The sequence below is a fragment of the Gymnogyps californianus genome, chromosome 7 (genome assembly GCF_018139145.2).
Source record: "Gymnogyps californianus isolate 813 chromosome 7, ASM1813914v2, whole genome shotgun sequence".
Lineage (NCBI taxonomy): Eukaryota > Metazoa > Chordata > Aves > Accipitriformes > Cathartidae > Gymnogyps > Gymnogyps californianus.
In genome coordinates, this window is record NC_059477.1 from 32,901,688 (window position 1) to 32,924,945 (window position 23,258).

General features: G+C 46.9%; 1 protein-coding gene across 1 annotated transcript in view; it reads left to right on the forward strand.

Moving 5' to 3' along the window:
• The window catches only part of KALRN (kalirin RhoGEF kinase), a 523,968-nt gene extending 500,710 nt beyond the window's left edge, over positions 1-23,258 (forward strand). Inside the window, exons 54-62 of the mRNA XM_050900356.1 lie at positions 10,466-10,493; positions 10,950-11,121; positions 13,286-13,407; positions 14,910-15,041; positions 16,797-16,961; positions 17,867-17,945; positions 19,146-19,346; positions 20,273-20,411; positions 22,713-23,258. Coding sequence (XP_050756313.1) covers positions 10,466-10,493; positions 10,950-11,121; positions 13,286-13,407; positions 14,910-15,041; positions 16,797-16,961; positions 17,867-17,945; positions 19,146-19,346; positions 20,273-20,411; positions 22,713-23,258 — 1,584 coding nt within the window. The remainder of the gene's footprint in view (positions 1-10,465; positions 10,494-10,949; positions 11,122-13,285; positions 13,408-14,909; positions 15,042-16,796; positions 16,962-17,866; positions 17,946-19,145; positions 19,347-20,272; positions 20,412-22,712) is intronic.

Consider the following 23,258-nt stretch of genomic DNA (forward strand, 5'->3'; position numbering starts at 1 on the left):
CATGTACCCGTTTTGAAATGCCTTTGCTGAAAGGGGAGCTGGTGGGTCTGTATCGCTTGTGGATATATGTGCCAATTAAGTGTGAGTCACACGAAGCGCCAGTTCTGGTTTTGCCAAGCGTTGAACTGGAGTTTGGGCTGCCTTTGTGGTCGGAGCAGTGGAGGAAGCTGAGGAACAAGGTCCTGCTGAGCTGGAGGCTCCCATAGCCACCCTCACTCGCTGTTTCCCACCTGGCACCTCATTCAGTGAAATAATAATGCATGCATGTCAACTACCGATAAACAGAGCAGCTCTCTGTATTAAAAACACCCCTTGCCCTGGCAATACATGCTGAGCTGCTCGTCAGGCTTGTGTTATAAATCACTGGAGCAAATGTTGCACCACAACTAGTGCTTTAAATTATCTAGAAGATCAGAAAAGACAAAGTTTCTTTTTTCTCCTAGCAGAGTGGGAAATTGCATTTCTATAAAGGTACTGAAGGAGAATGGTAAAACTGGTGGCGTGAATGTATCCGTACCATAGACAAGGCTGATGCAGATAGGGAGACCCAAATTATGATACATTACACTACTCTTTTTCCAGTGTGAAGCCACCAGTTCTAGTGGAGTGACCGAGACATGCCTTGAGAGAGCCCGAAGCAGCTTAAAATCATAAAGAGTTATATATCTGGTTCTCCTCAATTAATATCTTGCAGGACCCAGGTTTTTCTGTGTATAGTGACCACACCAAGCATTTGTATACATTGTACCAAAGCTGAAAGACCTTCCTAGTGAAACAGGCAAGGACAAGGTTCAGAGAGACATAAGTGATTTTGTAGAGATGACAGGGCAGGTCATTGGAGAACAGGGATATCTGTGTCCTAGGAGATCTCCGGGATGCTGTTAGCCAGGCTGCACTATAAACATCCCGCAAAAGAAAGCTCATCTCCTCGAGGGAAAAAAAAGAGGGAGAAGTGTATTGAGATGCACCACCTCAGCTATTAACCTGAAGGCTCTCTTTTATTTTAATTGTGTTGGCGCAAATAAACACATCTTTGAGAAAGAGATGTGTACTAAAGGAAATCTTTGACCTAGCTGACATCCTGGAGATTGAATGGCCCTTACCACTAAAGCTGCATTATTCTCAGGAGTCTGTTTGCATTTTCAAAGAGCATTTTGCCAATCACAAGTAAAAACTAGAAGTATTTGTATTTGTTAAACGCAGTGCCTGGTTATTGCACGTAAGTCTGTGTAAGCTTTAGATCACTGAAAATTGCCCTATGGAGTAAAAGGTGGCTGCGATACAGGTGTATTGTACAGAGCTGGGTGAGAATTGCCATTCTTTTTGCAGAGGATTTCTGTGTTTTGACTTTGCTCAATAGGAGGAAAACCAGATGTTTTAAAATTGTCAGTGGAAGGTATCTGAGTCCTTACACTGTCGGCATTTCTGGTTAGTTCTAGCATACTCCACATGGGTCCTTTTGTTTGTCTGATTTGGGTTTTTTACCATGGTACAGTCTACTGTTCTTGCCTGCCTCTCTGAATTTCCGGAGGTAAGAGCCTTTCTATTTAAACCAAAAGACACTAATGTGAAGTCTTAGCTCTGGTATGAATCTGCTATTGGGTGAGTAACTATGTGCCTGGTATGTGACTTGATTTACACTCGGAAACCCCGTCCCGCATCTCCCAGGTCACTTACTGGAGGTGACAGTGTCACTGTGCTGCACTGCAGTCCCCAGGAGCCACAATGTTCCTCATGGCTTGGAAAGCTCAAGTCTGCTTCTGAGCAGAACTCTTTGGGGCTGAGCAAATGTTTAAAATGGCAGAGGGAGAGAAAATAAGAGTGCAGTTGTGGGGTGACTTACTAAGGTCACACTGCCCTGCAAGGAGCAGCATGGCCCTCACTTTGTGCTGGTTTTAGTACATCTGCAGCCTGTGGTGAGTGTGGTCAGCTCGTTGGTCCGGCTAAGAAATATTGACGGGGAGGGATTGCTGATACCCAGTATAAACTAAAAAAAATCATCCAGAGGGAGCAGAGCAAGGGCAGGGTCACAAAAATGCTCATGAAGCCCTAGAAGAGGCCATGGAAGTCTAGTCTGTAAAGGTCTGGGGTATTCACTACTGTAAGCCACAGTTGTTCTCCCTTTCCCTTCATTACGAGTGTTTTGATGCTCCTTTTCAAATGCGTTACGAGAAATGAACTACATTAAGGCCTTGGGAGCTAAAGTCTTTTCTCATTAAAACAGAGGCAAGGCAAGCTACTTCTGCCGCCAGAGCCTGGTTTGGGGCTTCATCGGTCTTTTAGGCTTTGTGTCCTAGGCTTAAATAATTGTTAAACAGCTGTGCTACCTGTCCACCCCAACCTGTGTGTGCAGTGAAAAGCAGCAGCTCACCTGGTTTTCCCTTCCCTACTCCGCGTGGTACGTCCCAGCGGAGCCGCTGGCGAGCTCCCAGGGGAACTGGAGACAGCATGACTGGCTGCCCGAGGAGGGGAAGACCTTGTCCTCACACCTGGCTCGGCTCGTGATGGATTTTATAGACACTGGGAGTGCTGGTAGGAGAGCTGTGTCCTGGCCATCAACATTCAGAGGTGCATGAGGCCCTACCTGTGTCATTAAGGCGGAGTCATCTGTAGCTGTTATTACAGCCAGGTAATAACAGGGCAAGCCACCTGGCTTCTCTTATAGGACTGTCACCCCTGACATCCCTCTACCTCTCATCGTGCATAAGAACATGTGCCCAGTGCTGGAATAGAGAGAGCAGTCTCTAAATGCAAAGCAGACATATTAATTACTTGGAAATGTCGGTGCAATTTACCTCCAGCCTACTCACTGCACAAGAAGTCGGTAAGCTGGTTGTAGTATCCATGAAGTCTCACAGCTACTGTGGTCTTTCACATCTAGCTTTGCTTGCTATTTATAAAATACCACGTATCTGTTCAGTAGATTCCAGATTTCTGAAGCACTTTGCCTTTGTTTCAAGGGGAAACATAGACAGAAAGAAATGTGGAGAACGTATATCGTGAGAGCAGGAAACTGAAATTCTGGGTGACTGTTTAAAAGAGCTAAAATGCCATTACTGTGTTTTTGCCCACAGAGGGACATGCTGGCCCTGGAGAACTTTCCATTCATTGTAACTTTGACTAGAAATAGTAGCTCTTGGTGGCTGTTTCTTTTCTCTTTGTTTATTAATATTTAATGAAAGTGCATAAGGATGGAAATGAAATTTGGGGGTTTTTCCCCTAGTTTTCTGCTTTGCGCTGTTGTTTCACAAAACAGAAGGTGCAAACTCACCTGTTGGGCATGTGAGCGTAGGAGCAGGCACTTAAGGAGCATGTGTAGCCACGTGAGGGATAGGAGTAACCTATATTTAAGAAAGATCAGAGGCTCCCTTTCCACATGTCTGTAGCTAATTGCACAGGGACAGGCAACTCCAATTCTGGGAAGAAGGTGTATGCCCTTGTGAATCAGTAAATATCATCCACACCCAAGTCTGGGGTCCTGGACAATGACGCAACTAATTGTCCTACAATTCTGTGTCATAACATCTCATGGGGTTTCGATATTGCTGAAGGGGTCATAAGTCAACTGTGCAGATCCCATTGGGCTACCTCTCTTGTCTAAGTGAATGTCCTTCCAGCAGTCAGAAGACCTGACTGAGCTAAACCTCACTAAATTCAGCAGCAGCTCTTCCAGGCTCTGGGGTGGACCTCACATGTAGGGATCTGACATGGCTCCAGACGTCTTGTTTTGCACAGTGCGACTCCAACTGCAGTGCATTACAAGTAATCCTGACCAACACACAACTGTCACCGAGTGTCTAGTATTTGTTCCAGTTTCTTAGCTGTGCAAAGGAGAGATGAAGTCCAGGCCCACCCCGAGTCAGTGGAAGTGCCGTCATTAGATCAGTGAGCTGGGCTATCGCCAAGGTACATAAGTTGGGCTTCATAATCTATTTGTTTCAGTTATGACATTTTAGCATGTTAAGAACTACTCAGAGACCCTTAGAGCAAGATAAGCACTAGGAAACATCCTGTAGGGAAGAATATTGTGTTAGCATTCCCATAGTCCAAGTGGTTGAATAAGTAATGGCTTGGTGGATACAGCATTGGCTCCAAGTCAACACTCAGCTCAGGCCAAGAATTCCCAAGTGCTTTAGGCAAATGCCTGCACCCCCTGCCTTGAGTTGTCCGTCTCCAGAGCAGATCTAACATACTCTCTTGGTCAGATCTTGTACAATGCTGGTAAGAAAGCCTTTCCGGGCCTGTTACCACAGTATGAATGAGTACAATCCTGAGAACTTCCCGTGTTTCCCTGGGGTGGCCTCCATGGGCGCCACCGCTGTCCTGCTGCCCTGAGTGGCCACAGATTGCTGAGACTGACCAGGAAGGTGGTTCATCAGGTGTGACATAGCCTGAGCTGGCAGCACAGGCGTGGTGGTTTAGCTTTTGGAAAAGGAAGAAGTGACCTACTTCATCTGCAGGAAGGGGGTAGAGTGCTACAACACGGTGCCTGGAGTACCAGAGACATCCCACAGCCACAGCCGTTGAAGCACACCAGCCATTAGGGCCTTCCAGCAAGAGCGTGACGAGGGCCAGAGGACTTCTGCTTTGCACGGATGCATGTACAACAGTCAGCATCCCCTGTGGCTTCTCCATCGGTCTCAAAGGCAGCTGAGCCCATCCATGCTGGGTGCCAGAAGGCATCCCCCATCCCCACCAAAAGGCTGATGCTGTGGGACATCTCATCAGACACCATTCTCCCATTTTAAATTATATTTTCCCTTTGGGTAGCATCTATTCATGTGTAGCGGGATCCTTATTTGCTCCTTTTATCAAGAAATTTCTCTTGTTAATTTGTTTCTTTTTGGGGGGAGGTGAGGCTGGTGACACTCTGAGCTTGTCCCCCCAAAAGTCTCAAAGTAAAAGTTGACCTAGTCAGAGACGGATTGATAGATCTTTTCCTACAGATTAGAGTTGGCTTAATTCCTCTGTAACTCATCTCATTTTTTTCTGAGAATCATTAATATTTTTCTTTTTTTTTTTTTTTTTGAGTGAGGGAGCAAGGAACACGCTGCTGACTCTGCTACCAGCATGTGCAAATGCGTCAATATTTTATTTTAACTCAGTGAACAAGAAGTGCCATGAAGTGTTTACAAAAGGCTGAGCTGCTTGTCTTGGAGTAAACATGCCCTCTACTGTTTAGATAAAGCATGGATCTTATTACAGAGGGCTTGGTTTGCAGCCTAGCCTTGTGCTTTGGGGGAAAAAATATTCTCACTCCTGTTTTTGATGCACTCCCTTAAAATGGGACTGAAATATGCCACTGGAAAAATCTGGCCATCCGCTGGGCCCTTCCATGCATTGCATGTGTCTGGGCTGGGCTCAAGCCTCCTCCAGGGAGGTGGGTTACGCGTGGCGAGGACATCTCCGCAACGGAGAAGCAAACCCTGGCCAAGGAGAGAAGCCCTTGCAGGCAGCCAAGCTGTGCTTGCAGAGCGTTTCAGGACCGTTGGCATTGCAGAATAGTTTCTCGCTCCCCACCAGACACAGCATGTGTGCACAAATGAAAGATAAGCTCTTGCTAAGAATTAGGGCAGTCGGAGTCACTTTGCAAGTGGACTTTGCTGCTACTGCTGCAGATGCCTTTCTATCTTTATAACATGAGCTTAACAAACCAGGAGGAAAGTGGCCCAGTACTGCAAAATACTGAGTTGCCGGACGCAGCACATATGCTGCTTTTCTAAAGCCTGACTGTTACACTAAGTTACACTTAAGTCACTGAGATCTAAGCCGCTTAGATCCCTGCAGGTCCCCAAAGGCATTCGAGTGCACGCCTCGTGTGCCTTTCTTGGTTTGAGCCCTGAAACAGCACAGGCTGGAGGAGGGAGAAGCAAGGTCTATTTCTGGCTTTTTTATTGAATAACCCTGACCCGTCCTCCCATTTCTTTATCCCACCCCCCTCCCTCCAGCTCCCTGTCTTTGCCTGGTCAGCGTTAGACCCCACGTCACTTGAGCAGAGGCTGTTTCATGGTCTGCCTTTGTCACCTTGGGTGGGGTTTCCATTTTCAGCCGTCATTGTATGGGAAACAGAAACTCTTCTGGCTGTGGAGGGAGCGTTACAAGTTTTCACCTACCCTGGACCAGGCTACAGGTATTTCATCCAATGGAAAAAATAAATCTATCTCATTTCAACTAAATTTATGTTCCTGGAAAAAAGAGCCAGCTGTGTTTCTTACCGCAGGAGTGACTGCATTGCCAACCGAGTTTCATCCCTTAGGGTTTGCGTTTGCCTGGTGTGGACTGACGCTGAAGATGATGTGAGAAGTTTTTGCATTGGGTAGTTCCATCCCCATGAGTTTGTTTGCTCACAGGCCAGACTGGCAGCCACAGTGGTGCAGGTGGCGTTTGCTGGGATTTCTTCAGGGAGCCCTTGTCAGCGTGAGACCCCGGGCCGCCTTCCCCCGCTCATGGCCACCGTGGCCAGGGATGCTCGGCTGAGGGCTGGGCTGTGAGATCCTCGTTCAAACCGCTACGGACTGAGTGGGATGTCAGGGCTGAGCCTCATGTTCCTTTCCAGAGAGAAGAAAAGTAAAACTCCGCAAAAGCCACATAACCAGCAGGGTTTTTTTTCCACCTGGTAATCTCAAAGCAGTGCAGAGCATTCCCTGAGGGAATGATGCGCAGAAGCCAAGACTCCTGCATCACCCCCACAAACACCACCGCTGCCCTTCGGCTTGTGTGGGAGCTCCCTAGGGTGAGCAGGGGCTTTAAAAAGGGGGAGAACATGCTGGAGAGGGCAGTCTTTCACCTCCTTTTCTCTGAGGGAGAAGTCCTTTTGATTTGGAGCCCACCGTGTTGCCCATGCGAGCATCTCTGGCAGCATCGCGTGCCGTGGGTGCAGCATGCTGGCCCCTGAGCCTCGGTGGCTGTGGGGGAGCTGCACCCCCTGCTCATAATCCCCATTTCAGTGCACGGCACCTCACCGGCTCGCCAGCAGCCCGCCCCGGGCCCCTCACTGGCAGGGATTTCTGCTCTTCAGAGCAATGCGGCCTGGCTTTCATCTCTCTGTAAAAGCCCTGAGAAAGAGGAAGAGAATTGGGAAGAGTTACTTGCATGGATTTTGACAGCTTTTCCAGCTTTTTGCACACACCATCATTTTCAAGAGGCTCTGGGAGGTGCTTGGCAAGTCCGTCCATAAGGGAAACCAGCCCCGGCACCGGCAGGAGGCTGTGCGGACAAGCGGTACGTGAGCTCCTGTCCTCTGAGGGCAGTGGGGCCACGCTCTGGAGCCCTCCTCTCCACCCACGGGGATTAAAAACCTATTTGGCAAATGAAGACATCATCTCCAAAGGTCTTGCACTTTATCTAGAAGGACTCTGTGGAGTCTGTCATCTCCTGCCATCTGCCCGTAGCCTGGGAACCCAGCCGGCCTGCAGAGAGAGGCAGCAAACCCCCGGGGCCTGGGAGCAGACGTGAGAGCCAGCAGAGCTGGGTTCTGGCCACAGATCTGTCTGTGAACTTTTGCTTTCTTATTTCTGCCCTTCTCACCCCGTCATTTGACCCCCTCCTTCAAAGCAGACCAAATCTCGTTCCCTAATTAAGTGATGTACTAAATCACTTTGGTAGCACTTAAACATTCTCATCCAAACAGGCTTTTATTTTTGTCTAAGCTTACAGCAGGCAAACGCTGTGACGTGGCTGTGGGGGTGTTGTTAGGTAACATTTTATTAATTAACAGATGAAGTTTTAGCAAAGGAAATGTAAATTTTACTCATAGGCTCTTCCAATATTATCTAGCAGAGGTAATTTTCTTTCTGATATTCCCATGGTGAGGCAAGGGAAAAAAAACCTTGGTAAGGCAATTATTATAAATGATTGTGCCCTGGAAATCATTAGAAATGTAGCATTATTTATTTATAGATACATCCATTACATACATCATTGTAGCTGCATCTTCTAATGAATCTTTTAGAGTTATAAAATTAATATGAAGGGTTAGGAGCCTTTCTTTCTCCTGATCTCTAATCCTACAAGGATGGAAATCAGTGAATAATAAGGGAATTTAGGGCATGCTGCAGGGAAGAAAGGGGAGAGCTTTGGAGGATGGATGTGTATTCCACTTAAGCCAAGAACTACCAAAATGAAGACGTATGCGCAAATGCGCTGATGCCTGGGGTTACTCAGCTGATAAGTAGATGGTCTCACTGAGTGAAAAGTGGCAAGCAATGGTTATCCACAGAACAGCTTTTTCTTCCTTTGCTGTGTTGTGTGAGCGATACAACTTAATCATGAAGATCGATCTCTCCTCTTCCACGTGCATAGGCGGGAGAGATGTTCTTCTTCATCCAGTGCCCTCTTGCGCCCCGATTTCTTCCTGCCTGCGGGATCCAGGGGGCCGTATGTGGGTCCTGGACCCTGTGGAGCGGCAATCGCTGCCTCTGAGCCCCTCGCCCTCTCGGAGGCTCCCAGGGTGGCTGGCCAAGGTCCACATCCTGGCATCGGTGCCCAGCTGCACCCTTCAGATGGGGCTTTGTGCTTCCCAAGTGAAACCAGGGCCAGGAGGTTCAGCCAGGAGGAGGAAGACCTGGCACAGGACCCGAAGAGCCTGGCTGGCTCTCTCACCCACTCAGGCTCCTGCCTGCCGAGCCAAGCCGTGCCATCCCATTGCAGGGGTGGCACAGTTTTCTGCACCGTCCCCACCGCAGAGGTGCCCCCAACATGGCTTTAAAAAATAAGAAGCCCTAATTATAGTAAGAGTGCTCAAAGAGTCCTCTCCAGGGATGTAGACAGAGGTTGGCTCCTTCCAGGATGCTGGGAATGAAACGTTTGAAATCTCAGCGCTCTTGGGAGCATGTGAGAGTCCAAACCATCACACTTTTGCCCACCAGGTACAGACCTTTAGGACTGACTGTCTACGTGGTAGGGACTGAAACCTGCTTTGCCCACAAGCAGCAGCCCCTACTCGTTTCTGGAGTGCAGGGTGTAAAGCACTGGCATTGTGCGGTTGTTTCAGCCAGTACCATGAACGTTGTGTTCTCTGTAGATGTGTCCTGAAGGATCAAATTCTGCCTATTGCTATGACAAAGGACAGTCTCAGTCTCAGATGGCAAGGAATTTGTTGATGTAAGGTATGTTTCTATGGGGAAAAAATGCACTTTTGTGAGCAGCAAGTCCATGTTATGCCTGGTTCATTTGGGCTTTCTGGTGGTGATACGGGAAAGCAGACCCTGGGGTCTCAGTGCTGGTACCAGAGGTTTTGCCTGGGGCTATGAAGAAGGGCTATGAAACCAAAATGAACCTGAATAGGCTCAAGTGCCTCCTTGAATGGCACCCCGAGCCATTCACCTTGGAAAACTATTTATAAAGCCAAAATATAAATATAAATCTTGAAGATGTATCTATGTTATTTTGAAGCTTTATTGCTTCTGCTTTGTGGCCTGGTTTCTGAGCCTCTGCAAAAACTCCCATCAGCTTTGGCAGGCCACAAATTAGGTCACTGCTTCGCTGGCATCTTCGAAAATAGCTCTGAAATAGATAGTAACAAAGATATTTGAGGCGAGATAAACCACACTGGTGTTTATGGTGCTTGATATCAAATTATTAGTTTGAATTTGGATAACAGGGCCTTATGAGATTATTAAAACAGTTAATGAGGCTAAAACCTCTATACTGTTGTACACCACTATGTAGTTAGGGTTGATGCTGTGTGTAAGAACTTAGTGGCGTTGTCTTTGCTTTTCCCAACTTTGCTTCCAGGGTTACATGAGGTAATTGGCATATATAGGCCATGGAGAGACAGTAGCTTTTCAAGTCTTTGTTAACTTGATCAATTAACTAGTTAGATAGAATAACTCTCAGTTATCCAAACCTAGTTTCAAGTTGGAAAGTTTCCAGCAGTCCAATGAAATGAGTGAAACTTTACTCATTGTGATAGGCCAAGAGTTGTTGCAGGACTGATACTTGCCAGTAGGCAAAAAGAAGGCAGTATTTCTGTTTTAGTGCTTTACCTTTTTTTCCTGAAGCTGAGCAGAAGTTAAAAGACGTGTCCCCAAAGCTGGTTAGTGGCCAGAGTGCTGGTGAGATGCCCGAGGTGCGTGACGACTGCAGGCGCTGTGTGACGTGGGTCTGGAGCCGGGCACAGGGGGGCACAAACCACCTCTGGGAAGAAGAGTTAATGACCTGAGCATTATCACCCAAGCAAAGAGAAAGCACATCCACCCTCCTCAGCCTTAGTGTTGTGCCTGTTACCGGTGACGCTTTGTCGGAGTTCAAGAAGCCGTAGCTTTCATTTACTTTCCTAGCTGTGCACGGGCTTTTTCTGTTCCCACTAGAGCTTGCTGTGTCTGCCGGTTGTTAGAGGTTGCTTGTAGCCAATGGTCAGCGCTTCTGCGGTTCTGGTCAGATTCACCATGGTACCTTGTGAAACCAGATGTCTCTTTGTCACTGTCCAGAAAAATAAATGCTTTTATTTCTTTGTATTTTACAGATTATCAACCCCAATTTCATTCAAGAAGGTGAGTTAACGACAGCTGTGCACTGACTGGCACAGAAGGGCAAGTCAGCAGCTGTGATTTACTCCGGTGCAACAGCATGCTCTGCACCCACCACCGTTTACAGCAAAGGCAGCTCTCTGCTGCTCAGTCCCCAGGGAAAGCGGTCTTCCTGCTGGCTGCTCAGCTCAGACAGCCCGGGGCCACAGGCGAGGCTGAACCCCCCAAACCTGCCTTCACAAAGTCTCACCCTCCTGCCAGAGCACAGGGCCGGGGGACTGCTACCTCCTTCTCTGAGCTGTTGACAGCTGGCTTTTGGTGAAGGGGGAGTTCTGGTAATACAATCCCAGGACCTCCAGCTGTTTGGGACCCAGATCCCATAGTTGGTCCTATAATGTATTCTCTAGACTTGTGTGGGGAACGTCTTCACCTGTAGATTAAAAGAAGGTGTCATGTGTGTGTCCCCATGTTTTTTTCCAGTGGCTCCAGAGTTTCTTGTGCCATTAGTGGACATCACCTGCCTGCTCGGCGACACAGTGATGCTGCAGTGCAAAGTCTGTGGACGGCCCAAACCAACAATAACCTGGAAAGGACCAGATCAAAACATTCTTGACAATGACAACAGCACGGCCACTTACACGGTGTCATCCTGGTAAGGTCCTGCCTGTGGATCCCAACATAGCTGGTCACAATGGTCACGTTGCCCTCAAATATGGCACTAGCCAGGCTACAAGACTCATTAGAAATGCAGTTAATCAAGTCTGGCATGGTGTATCGGCACATCACTGCACCACACATCAGCTAGAAAGGGTCAAACTTTGGGGTTCGGGTAGCTCTGTCGTTTCCCGAGCTGACATAGGGTATGGCCACAAAGTGTGTTGCTGGCAGATGTGAGCTTGCTCCTATTGAACTCCTGAGCCAGCTGCAAGCCAGAATGTTTCCAACATATTAGTTTGGCTAATATTGCCTCCGCATTGCTGGGGCTTCTCTGCTTGAGTTTGATGCCAAGCTCACCTTTGGTAGGAACAGGAGTCGAGCAGAGCAAGCCCTCACCGGCTTGCAATACCAATATCACTGGGCGTTTTCTCATCTCATGGGCAGAGGTGGTAACTCCTGCAGTTTTGCTGAGCCTTTCCTCAGCTGTTCCTAAAAGAGCCTACGTGTGCTCCTGGGAAGACTACATCTGGCTGTGCTTGGACAGAAAGATGCTTGTCATGATGTTCCCAGCTCAGCTACAGGGGAGGAAAACCATCTTTACAACAAGCCCTGGGAAGATCCAAAAAGATCTGGAGTTGAATTCAGGTCAGGTAACAGCCTGCTGCTGGATGCTCATCTGCAGCTTATATAAGCCATTTGGGCCAAACTGCAGTGGAAATCTCCGGGAGGCAATCTTTCATGCGAATGTTTCAGCGCTTGTGGCTCAGGCTGAGATGAATCCAGGGAGTACAAAGTCACTGAAAGTGAAAAACGAACACTAAGGGAGAAGGGATTTTACATGTTCAATAAAAAAAATTACATCTGATCAAGAGCTTCCTTCAGAGACCATTGGCTCGCGTGGCTGCCCCAGAACACCCAAAATTGTCTTTTTAGCCATTACTCAGTAGATCACTAGTGCCTTATCTTCAGGCTCTGGCTGGGGTTGGGATGGGGGGGATGTTTCTGTACAGGGTTCTGTTTTCCATCACAGTCTTTTGCGTGTGCATTGGCTCCCTGTGCACTATCAGCACTTGTATTGTCTTGTTACTCATATTTGTTTTTCAGTGAAGACACTGCCTGCTAAGGAGAGGCCCAGCAGATCAGTGGCTGTCTTACAAATCTTGCTGGCATGAGTGTCCGGATTGCAGGGGAAGGGGATATTTCTGTCCTGTTTTAAACCAGCATAGTCAGACCAGCAAAAGCCACAGCGTCCAGGCAGTTATACTGGCAACCATGTCCTTCTGCAGTTTCCTATAGATTACGCATTCAAGAACTAGTCTACTTTTGCCATCAAGGGAATTTAGTGTTGGCTCTAAGCTGGGTCTCCAGTACAGCTAAAGCAGTTACACAAGCAAAATCCTTTAATTCAGGCCAATTCCCTTAAATTGCATATCGAAGACTGCAATGTGCAAACCGAAGTGACTATGTACAGACCTGCTATAAATTCACTAGACTCTGTAGAGCTGTTTATTTGCTCAGATTGGCCCAAAGATTGAGTGTCTCTCATGAACTCAGCGCTGGCGTTCTTTATCCCTAGCTGTTGTGAGATGTCCAGCCTTCCGACTGGGGGCCTGGCAGCCACATTAGATCAACAGCACAAGCTCCAGGGGTCTGAAGCTCCCCAGAAATGTCAGGCACCCTGTACTGTGTGACCGCCTTCTGCATCTGCAGGAAGCCCAATTTGTCTGGCACGTGTTGGACTTAACTGCAGAGGCACCGCAGCTCAGCATCTCCCGAGATAGGAAAGATGTACCTGGGGAAATCTTTCCAGATATATGGAGCCTAAGCATCCAGCTCTGGACAGGCACAGCAAATGTTCAGCTCCTGGACTTTGCTTGCTGCTTGAGTGATCCTTCCCCATCTCCTCCGAGGCCACAGCAGACAAGTAGATTTGCCTGGCAGGCAATTTGGACCATTCTACTCGAAGGTTTCATTAACGACCTAATTCTGACATATGGAGGGGTTATACTTGGGTACCGGATCGCTGGGGGGATGTTCCTTCAAATGAGTTAACAGGATTTGTGTGCACATGTGTTTGTAATGAGGCAGGACAGGGACTGGTATACAAAGCATTAGCAAGTGAAGCAGCGCTTTATAATCGGGGCTTCCTGCATCCACAGTGACTCTGGGGAGCTCACCTTGAAGATCTGCAACCTGATGCCTCAGGACAGCGGCATTTACACCTGTGTGGCAACCAACGAACACGGAACCGCATCAACCTCTGCAACCATCAAAGTTCAAGGTAGCGCATCTGACCTTAACACCCAGGATTTTTCCTGTACAGAGTCCCTTGGTGGGGGCTGGGAACACACAGGAATAGCCGGTGCAAAGGCAGCCAGACATGGAGCTGTGCCAGGTGAATTGAGACGTTAAAATCATACAACCGTTCCTCAGCCAAGACTCCCACTGATGGCTGAAGGCAATCGCGCTTGATTAAGTCGTCTGATCATAAGCATCACATCTGGGAAATGAAAATGCGTTGGCACTGGTTCAGCTCCTGTATCCTGCTCGCAGCGCTGCTCCTCAGGGGCTCAGTAAGGTCAGCCAGGGGATGCTGAGCTCCCTCGGGCCGCCGAGCCCCTGGGGGGATGACACCCCGGCTGCCTGCAGGGAGCTCTGGGCTTTAGAGTCTGCCTGGAGCAGGGGGACCTGGGATCCAGTGACACCGATTTTCAGCCTCCCCTTCTCCGTCGGGGACAGAGGAGGTGAGAGTAAGATTTGGCCTGGGTGAACTGTTCTGCAGGGATTTAACTTGGAGACATGTCTCCGAGCCTGAATTCTCATCGCTGTAATTAGTGGCCCATCTAATTGTAATGAATATGAAATGAATGATGAGTTGATGCTCATGACCTCCAGCTCTGGGAAGGGATCTGTTAGCATGAGAGATGAGGGGTGCCAGCTGCGCTGAAGGGGATGGCACTGAGACAAATGTCTAACCGGTGACTTACAGATGCAGGAGTGTCACGAGCATTTAGAAGTCGATTTGTTTGGTCTGACAGACTGCCCTAGAGCTATAATTTCCCCAATTTATCCAAGCAAGTTAGTGGCTGCACTAACTACTCCTGTGCTGAAGGGAGCCCTGAGCAAAGCACAGAAGAATTACTGGTCATTTGTCAATCTGCTGCCAAACATACCAAGCACCGTACACACAGAAGCACTCTGAATGCCTTGCTTGCGTCATTTTTGGACACTTCAACAGTAACTGCCTCCCCACCTCCAGAACCTCACTCGCTGCTTGGTGGACTCTATGGGAATATTTGTTTTCCTCAGTTCCATGGGCTTTGCATCAGGTCTTGAGCTGGAGCAAAAATTAGCAGCAGAAGGGGGCAGGTAAAGAGGCTCTGCCTTTACAGCAGCTGAGCTCGGACAGATCCTCTACACCCAAGGGGTGATTCTCCCGGCCAGTCTCGCAGGGAGCTCTCTGGGGCGTCGCAGTGCAGTTGACCACCAGCTGTGAGCAAGAAGAAATTCCCCCGTGCTGTAGTACTCTGAAACTATGTTGAGGCAGCGGGGTTTGCAAGCAGCACGGTTCTCTCCTAGCTGCTAGTATGGAACTATCAGACCGCCGGTGGTAGGTGAACGGGACCGTGACATTGCCTTTCCTCTGGTTGTGCTGGTAACCCAGTGTAAACCAGAGTGCTCCCCCGTTGTGACTTGACGTACCTGATACACCTGGTCTTCAGAATAAAGCACTAGCGCTTGTTGATGTGATGCTGGACTTGGTGCTTGTTGTCTCTTCCCAAGGTGTCCCAGCTGCCCCAAATCGCCCCATTGCTCAGGAGAGAAGCTGCACCTCTGTGATCCTACGCTGGCTACCCCCATCCAGCACAGGCAATTGCACCATTTCAGGGTACACTGTGGAGTACAGAGAAGAAGGTAAGTGGTTTGAGCTGTGCTCACTGGCTGGGAGAATGAGAACGAAGTAAGTCTCCTTTATGGCACAACAGGTCCCAAAAGCATCCTTGCCACCAAGGGGGTGCCACTAGATCCCAAAGTCTAAGGCCAAAAGAAGCCCTTCTATCATCCAGTTCAACTTGTCATATATTACAGACCTTTCTGTTTCCTCCAGTCACTTATGGCAAGTAAAGTGTGCTAAGCTAAAACACATCCATCACTAAGGCATCCTTTCATCATTTGCATTCTACCACCACGGTATCCATCCTTTCTGGTGGATGTTTCCTGGGAATGCAAAAACAAAGCAGCCTCATTATTTTTTTGGTCTGGATGGAGTTGCAGATCCCTGCATACTTTTCAAGCTCAGCTCTGAAATCCATTTGTTCTTAAATCCAACCATCCTTTTCACCTGAAGAATTAAATAGATATTAAATGCGCTGTTTTCCCAATATGCACGGACATGTGCTCTTGAAAATGGCATTTGAAATGATTCGCATCCCTTTTTGCATTCTTCCTGCAAAGGTGTGAGGGTCCCTGGGCAGTAAACCTTGCCTTAGGTGTGTGGCCTCTGTTTTTTCCCCTTCATCCTTCAAAAAATCCTACCTCGTGTTAGTAAATGTGCAAACTTAATCACTCCATCATATTAATACCTTCTCTTAGAAAATACTCTGCCTTGACCCTCACTGTGCCATCACTGTGACTAGCATTTTTGTGAAAGAATAAAAGCTCTTCTATTAACAACAGCCACCAAAACAAACAGCAAAAAAGCAGCAGTGTTTTCAGTTTTCAGTATTCCTCCCGCTCCAAAGGAATCACTGACTCTTCCCTGTAAAACCAACCTTGACCTTGTGAGACCTGGCAATCAAAATTTGCGCACAGTGCACACAAAATATATGGGTCACGGTAAATAATGTAAAGGTAAAAAGCCCTGAACTTACTAAAATGAGATAAAATTTTATATATTCTTGAAAGAAATCACAGGCTGTGACAGAGCTCAGTGTCCCAGGGGTCCTTTTCTGTTCTGTGACCCTGTGCAGATGAATAAAGTATTGCTCCTTTGGATGCCACAGGTTAGGCAATGGTTGGGTTTGTTTCTGTTAGGAGCAGAAACACATGACAGTCACACATGTCTTTGCTGCAATCCCGCTCCTCTGCAAAAAGCCCATACTAAGCCTCAGAAAGCTGGTTCTCCTCCTGCAGCTCCGGGTTTCACTGTAGCCACCATGTCTTCTGAAAAAGACTTCATCTGCAAAAGCACTTGGATTGCACTGATGCCCTGTCTCAGCTTCATCTGGGACTCCCTTGTCCATATTTTTTTTGCAGTATTTCTGCTACCGTTTCTCTCATAGCAGAGCTGTCATCAAATCAGCCCTCTATTCCTGTCTTATCACACTGCCCTGAGACACTGCTTGTAGCACACAGCCACAGCTAGACTGCTGGAGAGATCAACTTGTCCCTGGGCTATGTTTTTTCCATCGCTATCGGTCAAGTGAGGGGCATTTCCTTCTTCCCTCATTTAGCCAGACTGGAAGGTGGCTGCAACACAAAATAGCTTCCTGTGGTCTGGTTCTGGTTTAACAGAAATACATCAGTCTGCCGTAACGTTGTCTTTTAAAAACCCTGTGGATTTTAACCTCCCAGGGTACTGCATGAGTTGGGCAGAGAAATCCTCTGCTCTAAGTTCATGTGTTGAGACTGATTCCTTCAGCTCTCCTTCTCTCCCTCTGTAAAACGCAGGCTCACAGGTCTGGCAGCAGTCGGTAGCCTCAACTTTGGACACATACCTTGTCATTGAGGACCTGGCCCCAGGCTGCCAGTATCAGTTTCGAGTGAGCGCCAGCAATCCCTGGGGGATCAGCTTGCCCAGTGACCCATCCGAATTTGTGAGGCTCCCGGAGTATGGTGAGTGGGCACGGTGAGGAGGGGCTGAGGCACACAGGTATCCACCTGCATGGTCTGTATGGTGTGCTTTGATGGGTCCCGATAAAAACATTGATCCTGGACCTGGTAGGAATACAAGAAACAGCGTGGGAGATGCTCAGAGCCAGCTCCTGCCACTAGAAAGCCTTTTCATGTCTGCTCCTCCAGCAGGGCTCACAGCCTTCCTCTGTCACAGAAACTATTGCAGTTTCCTACCAGGTCCCTGCTTTCTATCCCAAGACCGTTTCTTGTCTTTATCTCTGAGCAACAGGCTCCGCGTCCTGGCTGGCATCCCCCCTGCCCTTCCAGCAATGCTGGCAGCACCAGGGACTTCTGCTGGGCAGCCCAGCTGGGGTCTGCAAGTCAGCTTGCAAAATGTACCCCCCCCGAGTAACGCAGCCGGCATAGGAAGGCTGCGATGGAGGCAAGCCCCCAGCACGTAGTGCTGCAGGAATTTGGGGTACAGCTCACTCACGATGGGGTGCTGTGAGCAGAGCCCACGTTTCCCCATGTTTTAGCAGCTCCAGTGCGTAACTAGGTCTGTGACTGGCTGGGATAGCCTGTGCTGGATGAAACGAGAGCTCACACAGCATAGCTCTGCCTCCCAGGTACACACAGAGAGGCCCTTCGACTGCCCGTGTGGCCCTTCTCAGCCCAAGATTGCAAGGACAAATTTGAATCCACCTTATCCATACCTTCCTCTGGGGAGCTCTGGCTTTTAGTGGTCCAACACACTGGAGCTGTGCCTGAGCAGTATGAAACTGGACTCCTAGGGGTAATGTTTGCTGTTTTGAGTAATATAGTCTCATATAATTTTAAAATACACCATTTATAGTTCACAGGAAACTGTCTTTATGCTTTCTTGAATGTGCTTTGTTCTCTCAAAGACTCTGCTGCTGATGGTGCCACTATTTCGTGGAAGGAAAACTTTGACCTCGCTTATGCAGAGCTGCATGAGATTGGGAGGTAATATTAACCCTGCTTATCACTGCAATAAAACACCGAAACAATGACTTGAAGCTTTTTCCTTGGAGGAAAGTTTAGGTTCCTTTTTGTAGTTAGCTTGAAAACTGCTGCCCCCTTCAAAGAGCATTACATATTAAATACCGATTAAAATACAGATTGGTTAAAACACTGACTAAATTTTGTTTTTCAAGATCAGTTGTGATTTGAGGATTGCAACTTGGCAAACTTGTGAACAATTAGGCAGCCAAATCTCTGACAGCAGCTCTCACTGGTATCTCCTCTGTCATCTGTGATTTGATGTGACCTTTTGAAGTCATGACAATTTGCTGGTTCTAAATAAGCTTAACCTCAAAGACTGAGTTTGCCAAAGCACTTAGGCATGTGACTGACTTAAATCACACGCCGAAGCGCTTTGCTGATTGGGACGGTCAGTTGAACAGGAGCCTAAATAGGAGCTGCATACCTTGTCAGCCCTTGGTGCTCTGCGCAGACAACACATAAGGGGCCTGCAAACAATTCAGGTTAATGCAGTTAGTTCTTCAGCTCAGAGATCAGAGGCGAGTAATTCTGGCGTTGAAAGGACAGGAGTCTCTCTGGCTCTGTAGAAAGGAGAGCGATGTATGAATAAGAGGCCAAGTTCAGCATGTGGTTTCACCGAGTAGTTTTATTTTCAGGAATGGTACTAGGCACTAGTCTGTATGAGTTTTCTAAATGCTTTCCTGCCAGCTTTTTTCTTAATGTCTTACTGTGTGCCTGAAACAGTGAGACAAAATGATAGGTTAGTGATTATTTTAAAAGGCTTTTCTCTTAGTTGGCTGAGAAAGCTTGGGCTCTATTAAAGCAACTGGAGAAGGGAGACCCACAACTAAAAAAAGAGACAGAACCTGTAAAAGTGGCAGCAAATTGAACCCAGGGGAGATTGTTAGAGGACATCAGTATGGCTGCACAAAGCAAAGTGACACCATTTGCTCTCAGTGTTGGCTAATCCCCAAAGAATCTCTACATCCAGGGTAAGAGACGGAGGCTCTTTGTTGGAAAAGGTTATGAACAACTTGTTAAGTCTGATTCCTTGTGAAATATTAATGCGCTGAATCAAATAACACTTCAAAAATCGGTCTGTTATTGCACTGAAAACTAGGCGTGATTTATTCATGAGGCCCCTTCATTATTCTGTTTTGGTTTTTTTTTTTTTTATTTCAGGGGTCGATTCTCCATAGTAAAGAAATGCGTTCACAAAGCCACCCGGAAAGACGTTGCTGTAAAATTCATTAGTAAAAAAATGAAAAAGAAAGAGCAGGCAGCACATGAAGCAGCTTTGTTACAGCACTTACAGCATCCTCAGTACATCACTATCCATGATACCTACGAGTCTCCTACTTCTTACATCTTAGTTTTGGAACTGTAAGTACGTGGAGCTTGAATTCAAGTGTCTGGGTAGGAATCACAGCCCTATTAAAGCCAAGGATAAAATTCACTCTGACTTCAGCAGCGCAAAGATTTTGTCATCTGTTTTTTATTGATTGTGACGTCAAATGAAATAGCCATTTTCTGCAGAGCTTCCACTGCCTGTTCTTTACAGTAAATAAGATTCAGAGGGACAAATAAAACTGCTTTCTACTCTGGTGAAGCTTGGGTAACTGTATCAGCAGTTAGTTTGTCCCATTGAATAGCATCAGATTTATTTGGGCAGTTCTGTCCACTTTTTACATTCAAGTAAATGTGTTTCAGCTAGATTGAAGCCTACATTGTTCTAATACTTCTTGCTGAAGAGAGCTGTGTAGCAACTATGCTTGCCCCTATAAGGAAAAATAGTAACCAGAATCCAAAATGCTTCTTTGTTACAGTATATCCAACACAGTATATTTGGGCTGTTTGCTTGTTTATTTATACAGATAAATAAAACTAGGTGGAAAACTTTTATTGGGCTAGTTTTCCCACAGAACGTATTACCAGCTGAAAATGTCAGTGATTTTTTTCCTGCATTATACAACCAGCTCTATAAATAATTAGATGAATCCAAATAATTAAGAGGATGTGTTTTCAAAGGAATTGCCTCCGTCTATTGAATCCATCCTTAAGCAAATGAGTTTACTTTGAGACTGTTGCTAAATTTTTCAAGGACCGGAGATAACAGTTGAGGATTAATCATTCTACCACTTCCATAGCCTGCAGTATCTTGAGATATCATTAAATACTCATCAGATCTTGCATTTTAGTTTCCTCCATTTTTAGGCCACGAAGTTTCCATTGCAATTTTGTTTTCAAATATCAACTGTTCCTAGAGATACCATGTGATCTTTCATGTGCAGGGTTTGATTTATTTGTAGGATGGATGACGGTCGTCTCCTAGATTATCTAATGAACCATGATGAACTTATGGAGGAAAAAGTCGCTTTCTATATAAGAGACACAATGGAAGCCTTACAGTATCTTCACAATTGCAGAGTGGCTCACTTAGACATAAAGGTAAGAAGAAAAGAGAATGATGCTATTATTCAGTGCCCCTGGTACAGAGAGTTCCCAGCTGCACAGACAGGGAGGAGGTGCAGTCTGTACCCCAAAGAGATGATTGCTAAACGGACAAGCACTATCTTTCACACCTATTGACTAGAGAAAGGACTTACTGACCTGCAGCACAAGGTCTTTTTCTTCCTTCAGACAAGAGATGCACCCATTTCCTTGATTCACTGGTTTGTTCTCAAGGGCATTCTGGATTTAATGAAGGAGAAGGAGGACATCTGAGACAAGAGCAAGATATCACTACCACCTGACTAGAATTATAAGATAAATCCACGGGGTGTGGTTTGGGCTCACACCTGTACCAACTTAGCTACCAAGCTTCCCGAGCAGAGCTGGCTTGTGCCCAGGCAGCTGAGGGCAGGCCAGAAGGAGTGCGTGTCTCCCTCACATCCGCAGCAGTGCCCTGGAGAGCCCAAAGCGAGGGGAGGGGAGGGGAGGGTGCAGGGGGGCAGGAGGTGGGGAGGGCTGGCAGGGGCAAAGGAAAGCAGCACACTGCATTGTGCTGCAGAGCCTGAGAAGGGAACTGGGTGGGAAATACACCCAGGGAGAGGTTCAGAGGAAGAACAAGCTGCATTGTGGAGAAGAAATTCAGGCATTCTGTAATGTCACGCTCAGTTAGATTAGCACAGCTCGTACCTCCTTTTGTTAGCACACATGGTGGGAGGCACTGTACTGTCCTGGATTCGGCATTGTACTGCTGTCCTCACCAACATCCCAGTTATCTTGGATGACAGAGAATTAGCGGTTGAAGTTATGATCAAGTGTTTTGAGTTTTGTGATCTGCAACATTGATTCTGGTTGCCAGGGATATCAGATAATCTATAATTTTTTTGCAGACTTAAATGCCAATTAAAAATGGAGAATGAGAGATGAATTTAACTTTCTTTTATAGTGGACAATCCACCTCCAAGGAGGTCTCTTCTCAACTCTCCAACTCCCAGGCATGTCAGATGAAGTGATGCTTTCATTCTTCTGCTGCCTACTACCACTACAAAAAAAAACATTCCTTTTGTACAGTACCTTATGTGAGCAATAGTCCCAAAAAGCTAAATCATCCTGGTTTCTTTCAGTAAGATTGTTTGTATTTATAGGACCTGTCAAAAAGTAGGTATCACTTGGAGGTAAGAAACTGCACTGAATTCTCTATTTGATCATAAGATACTTCCCAGAAACAAGGTGAGAAGCCAATTTTCTGTGACCTATTTACAGTTCCTCTGAATGAGGGATGCTAAATAAAGCACCTTCTGCTGCTAAGTGGGAAGCGGGAAATGCATTGGTAGTGACAGCAGACCTAGCCATGGACTGTCTTGTCCCAGGATCCTGCTCAAGAGTGTGTTGATTTTTGTCGATACAGACTGCACAAGAGAAGAGCAAGTGGAGAGATTTGAACAGCAGTGTAGTGAACTTTGCTTTATATATACAGCCATGAGGCAGCAGTAAAATATGCATGAGGATGAGGGGCTACAGGACAGAAAAGTGAGTCTAGAGAGGGTGCAAGAAGTAAATTCAGAAATCATCTCAGAGCCAACAAAGGAAGCAAAATCCATGTTAAGTCCCCAGAGCGGAGTGCATAGGCAATGCTCAGCATGTCCCACTGAGAGAGAGAGAGATCTTAAATACTGAAAGAATTGGTAAAACAGAGGGAAAACGAATTGGGATGAAATATAATTGCACTCTGGCTTGGAAGGCACGACTGTGTGCTGGTGTTTATAAGGGAACACTGGCAGCTCCATCCATGTCAACTGACTGCCACAGTAATGGCATGCACCAGAGTCCCTCCCAGGATATGTGGTAGTGGGAGCAAAGTTGAACATTTACTTCATGAAGAACATTTCTGCTACAAGTTACACACATTTATGTAGCCAGTTGTCATGTAAACAAATGGAATCTAAATAAACTGGTCAGAGATACACAAGTCTTATCAAAATTTAAAAACCTGTCAGTGCTCTTAATCAGTAGAGATTAGTTTGGGAAAATAAACTGTGAGTATTTGGGACAAAGTGCAAAATCCCAGTGTGTTGCTCTAGTGCAAAAGAGGATGTTGTCATTGCAACTTCAGCATTGATCTGAATTTACAGCAGTGTAAACAGCAGCTGAGCTGGTTCCTTGTCATTCACTCTCCTGATCTGTACCTTGCACATCTGAGTAAATGCGAGTTTTGATTGGCTATTAAACCTAAATGAAATCTACACATTTTATTTGCAAAAATATAATATAATTAAGTTTTTGTTATTATCTTTCCAACAGCCAGAAAATCTGCTCATTGATTTAAGAATCCCAGTACCTCGCGTCAAGATCATTGATTTGGAAGATGCAGTTCAGATCACAGGTCATTACCATGTCCACCACCTCCTCGGAAACCCGGAGTTCGCTGCTCCTGAAGTTATCCAAGGCCTTCCTGTCTCCCTGAGCACGGATATCTGGAGCATTGGGGTCCTCACCTATGTCATGTTAAGTGGTGTCTCTCCGTTCCTGGATGAAAGCAAAGAGGAGACTTGTATCAATGTGTGCAGAGTAGATTTCAGCTTCCCGCCTGAGTACTTCTCCGATGTGAGTCACGCTGCCAGGGATTTCATCAACGTTATCCTCCAGGAAGAGTTCAGGAGAAGGCCGACGGCAGCCACTTGTTTACAGCATCCGTGGCTGCAACCGCACAACGGCAGCTATTCCAAGATCCCACTGGATACCTCCCGCTTGGCTTCCTTCATCGAGCGCCGCAGGCACCAGTACGACGTGCACCCGGTCCCGAGTGTCAAGAGTTTCCTGATGAGCAGGCTGAACCCAGGGACGTAA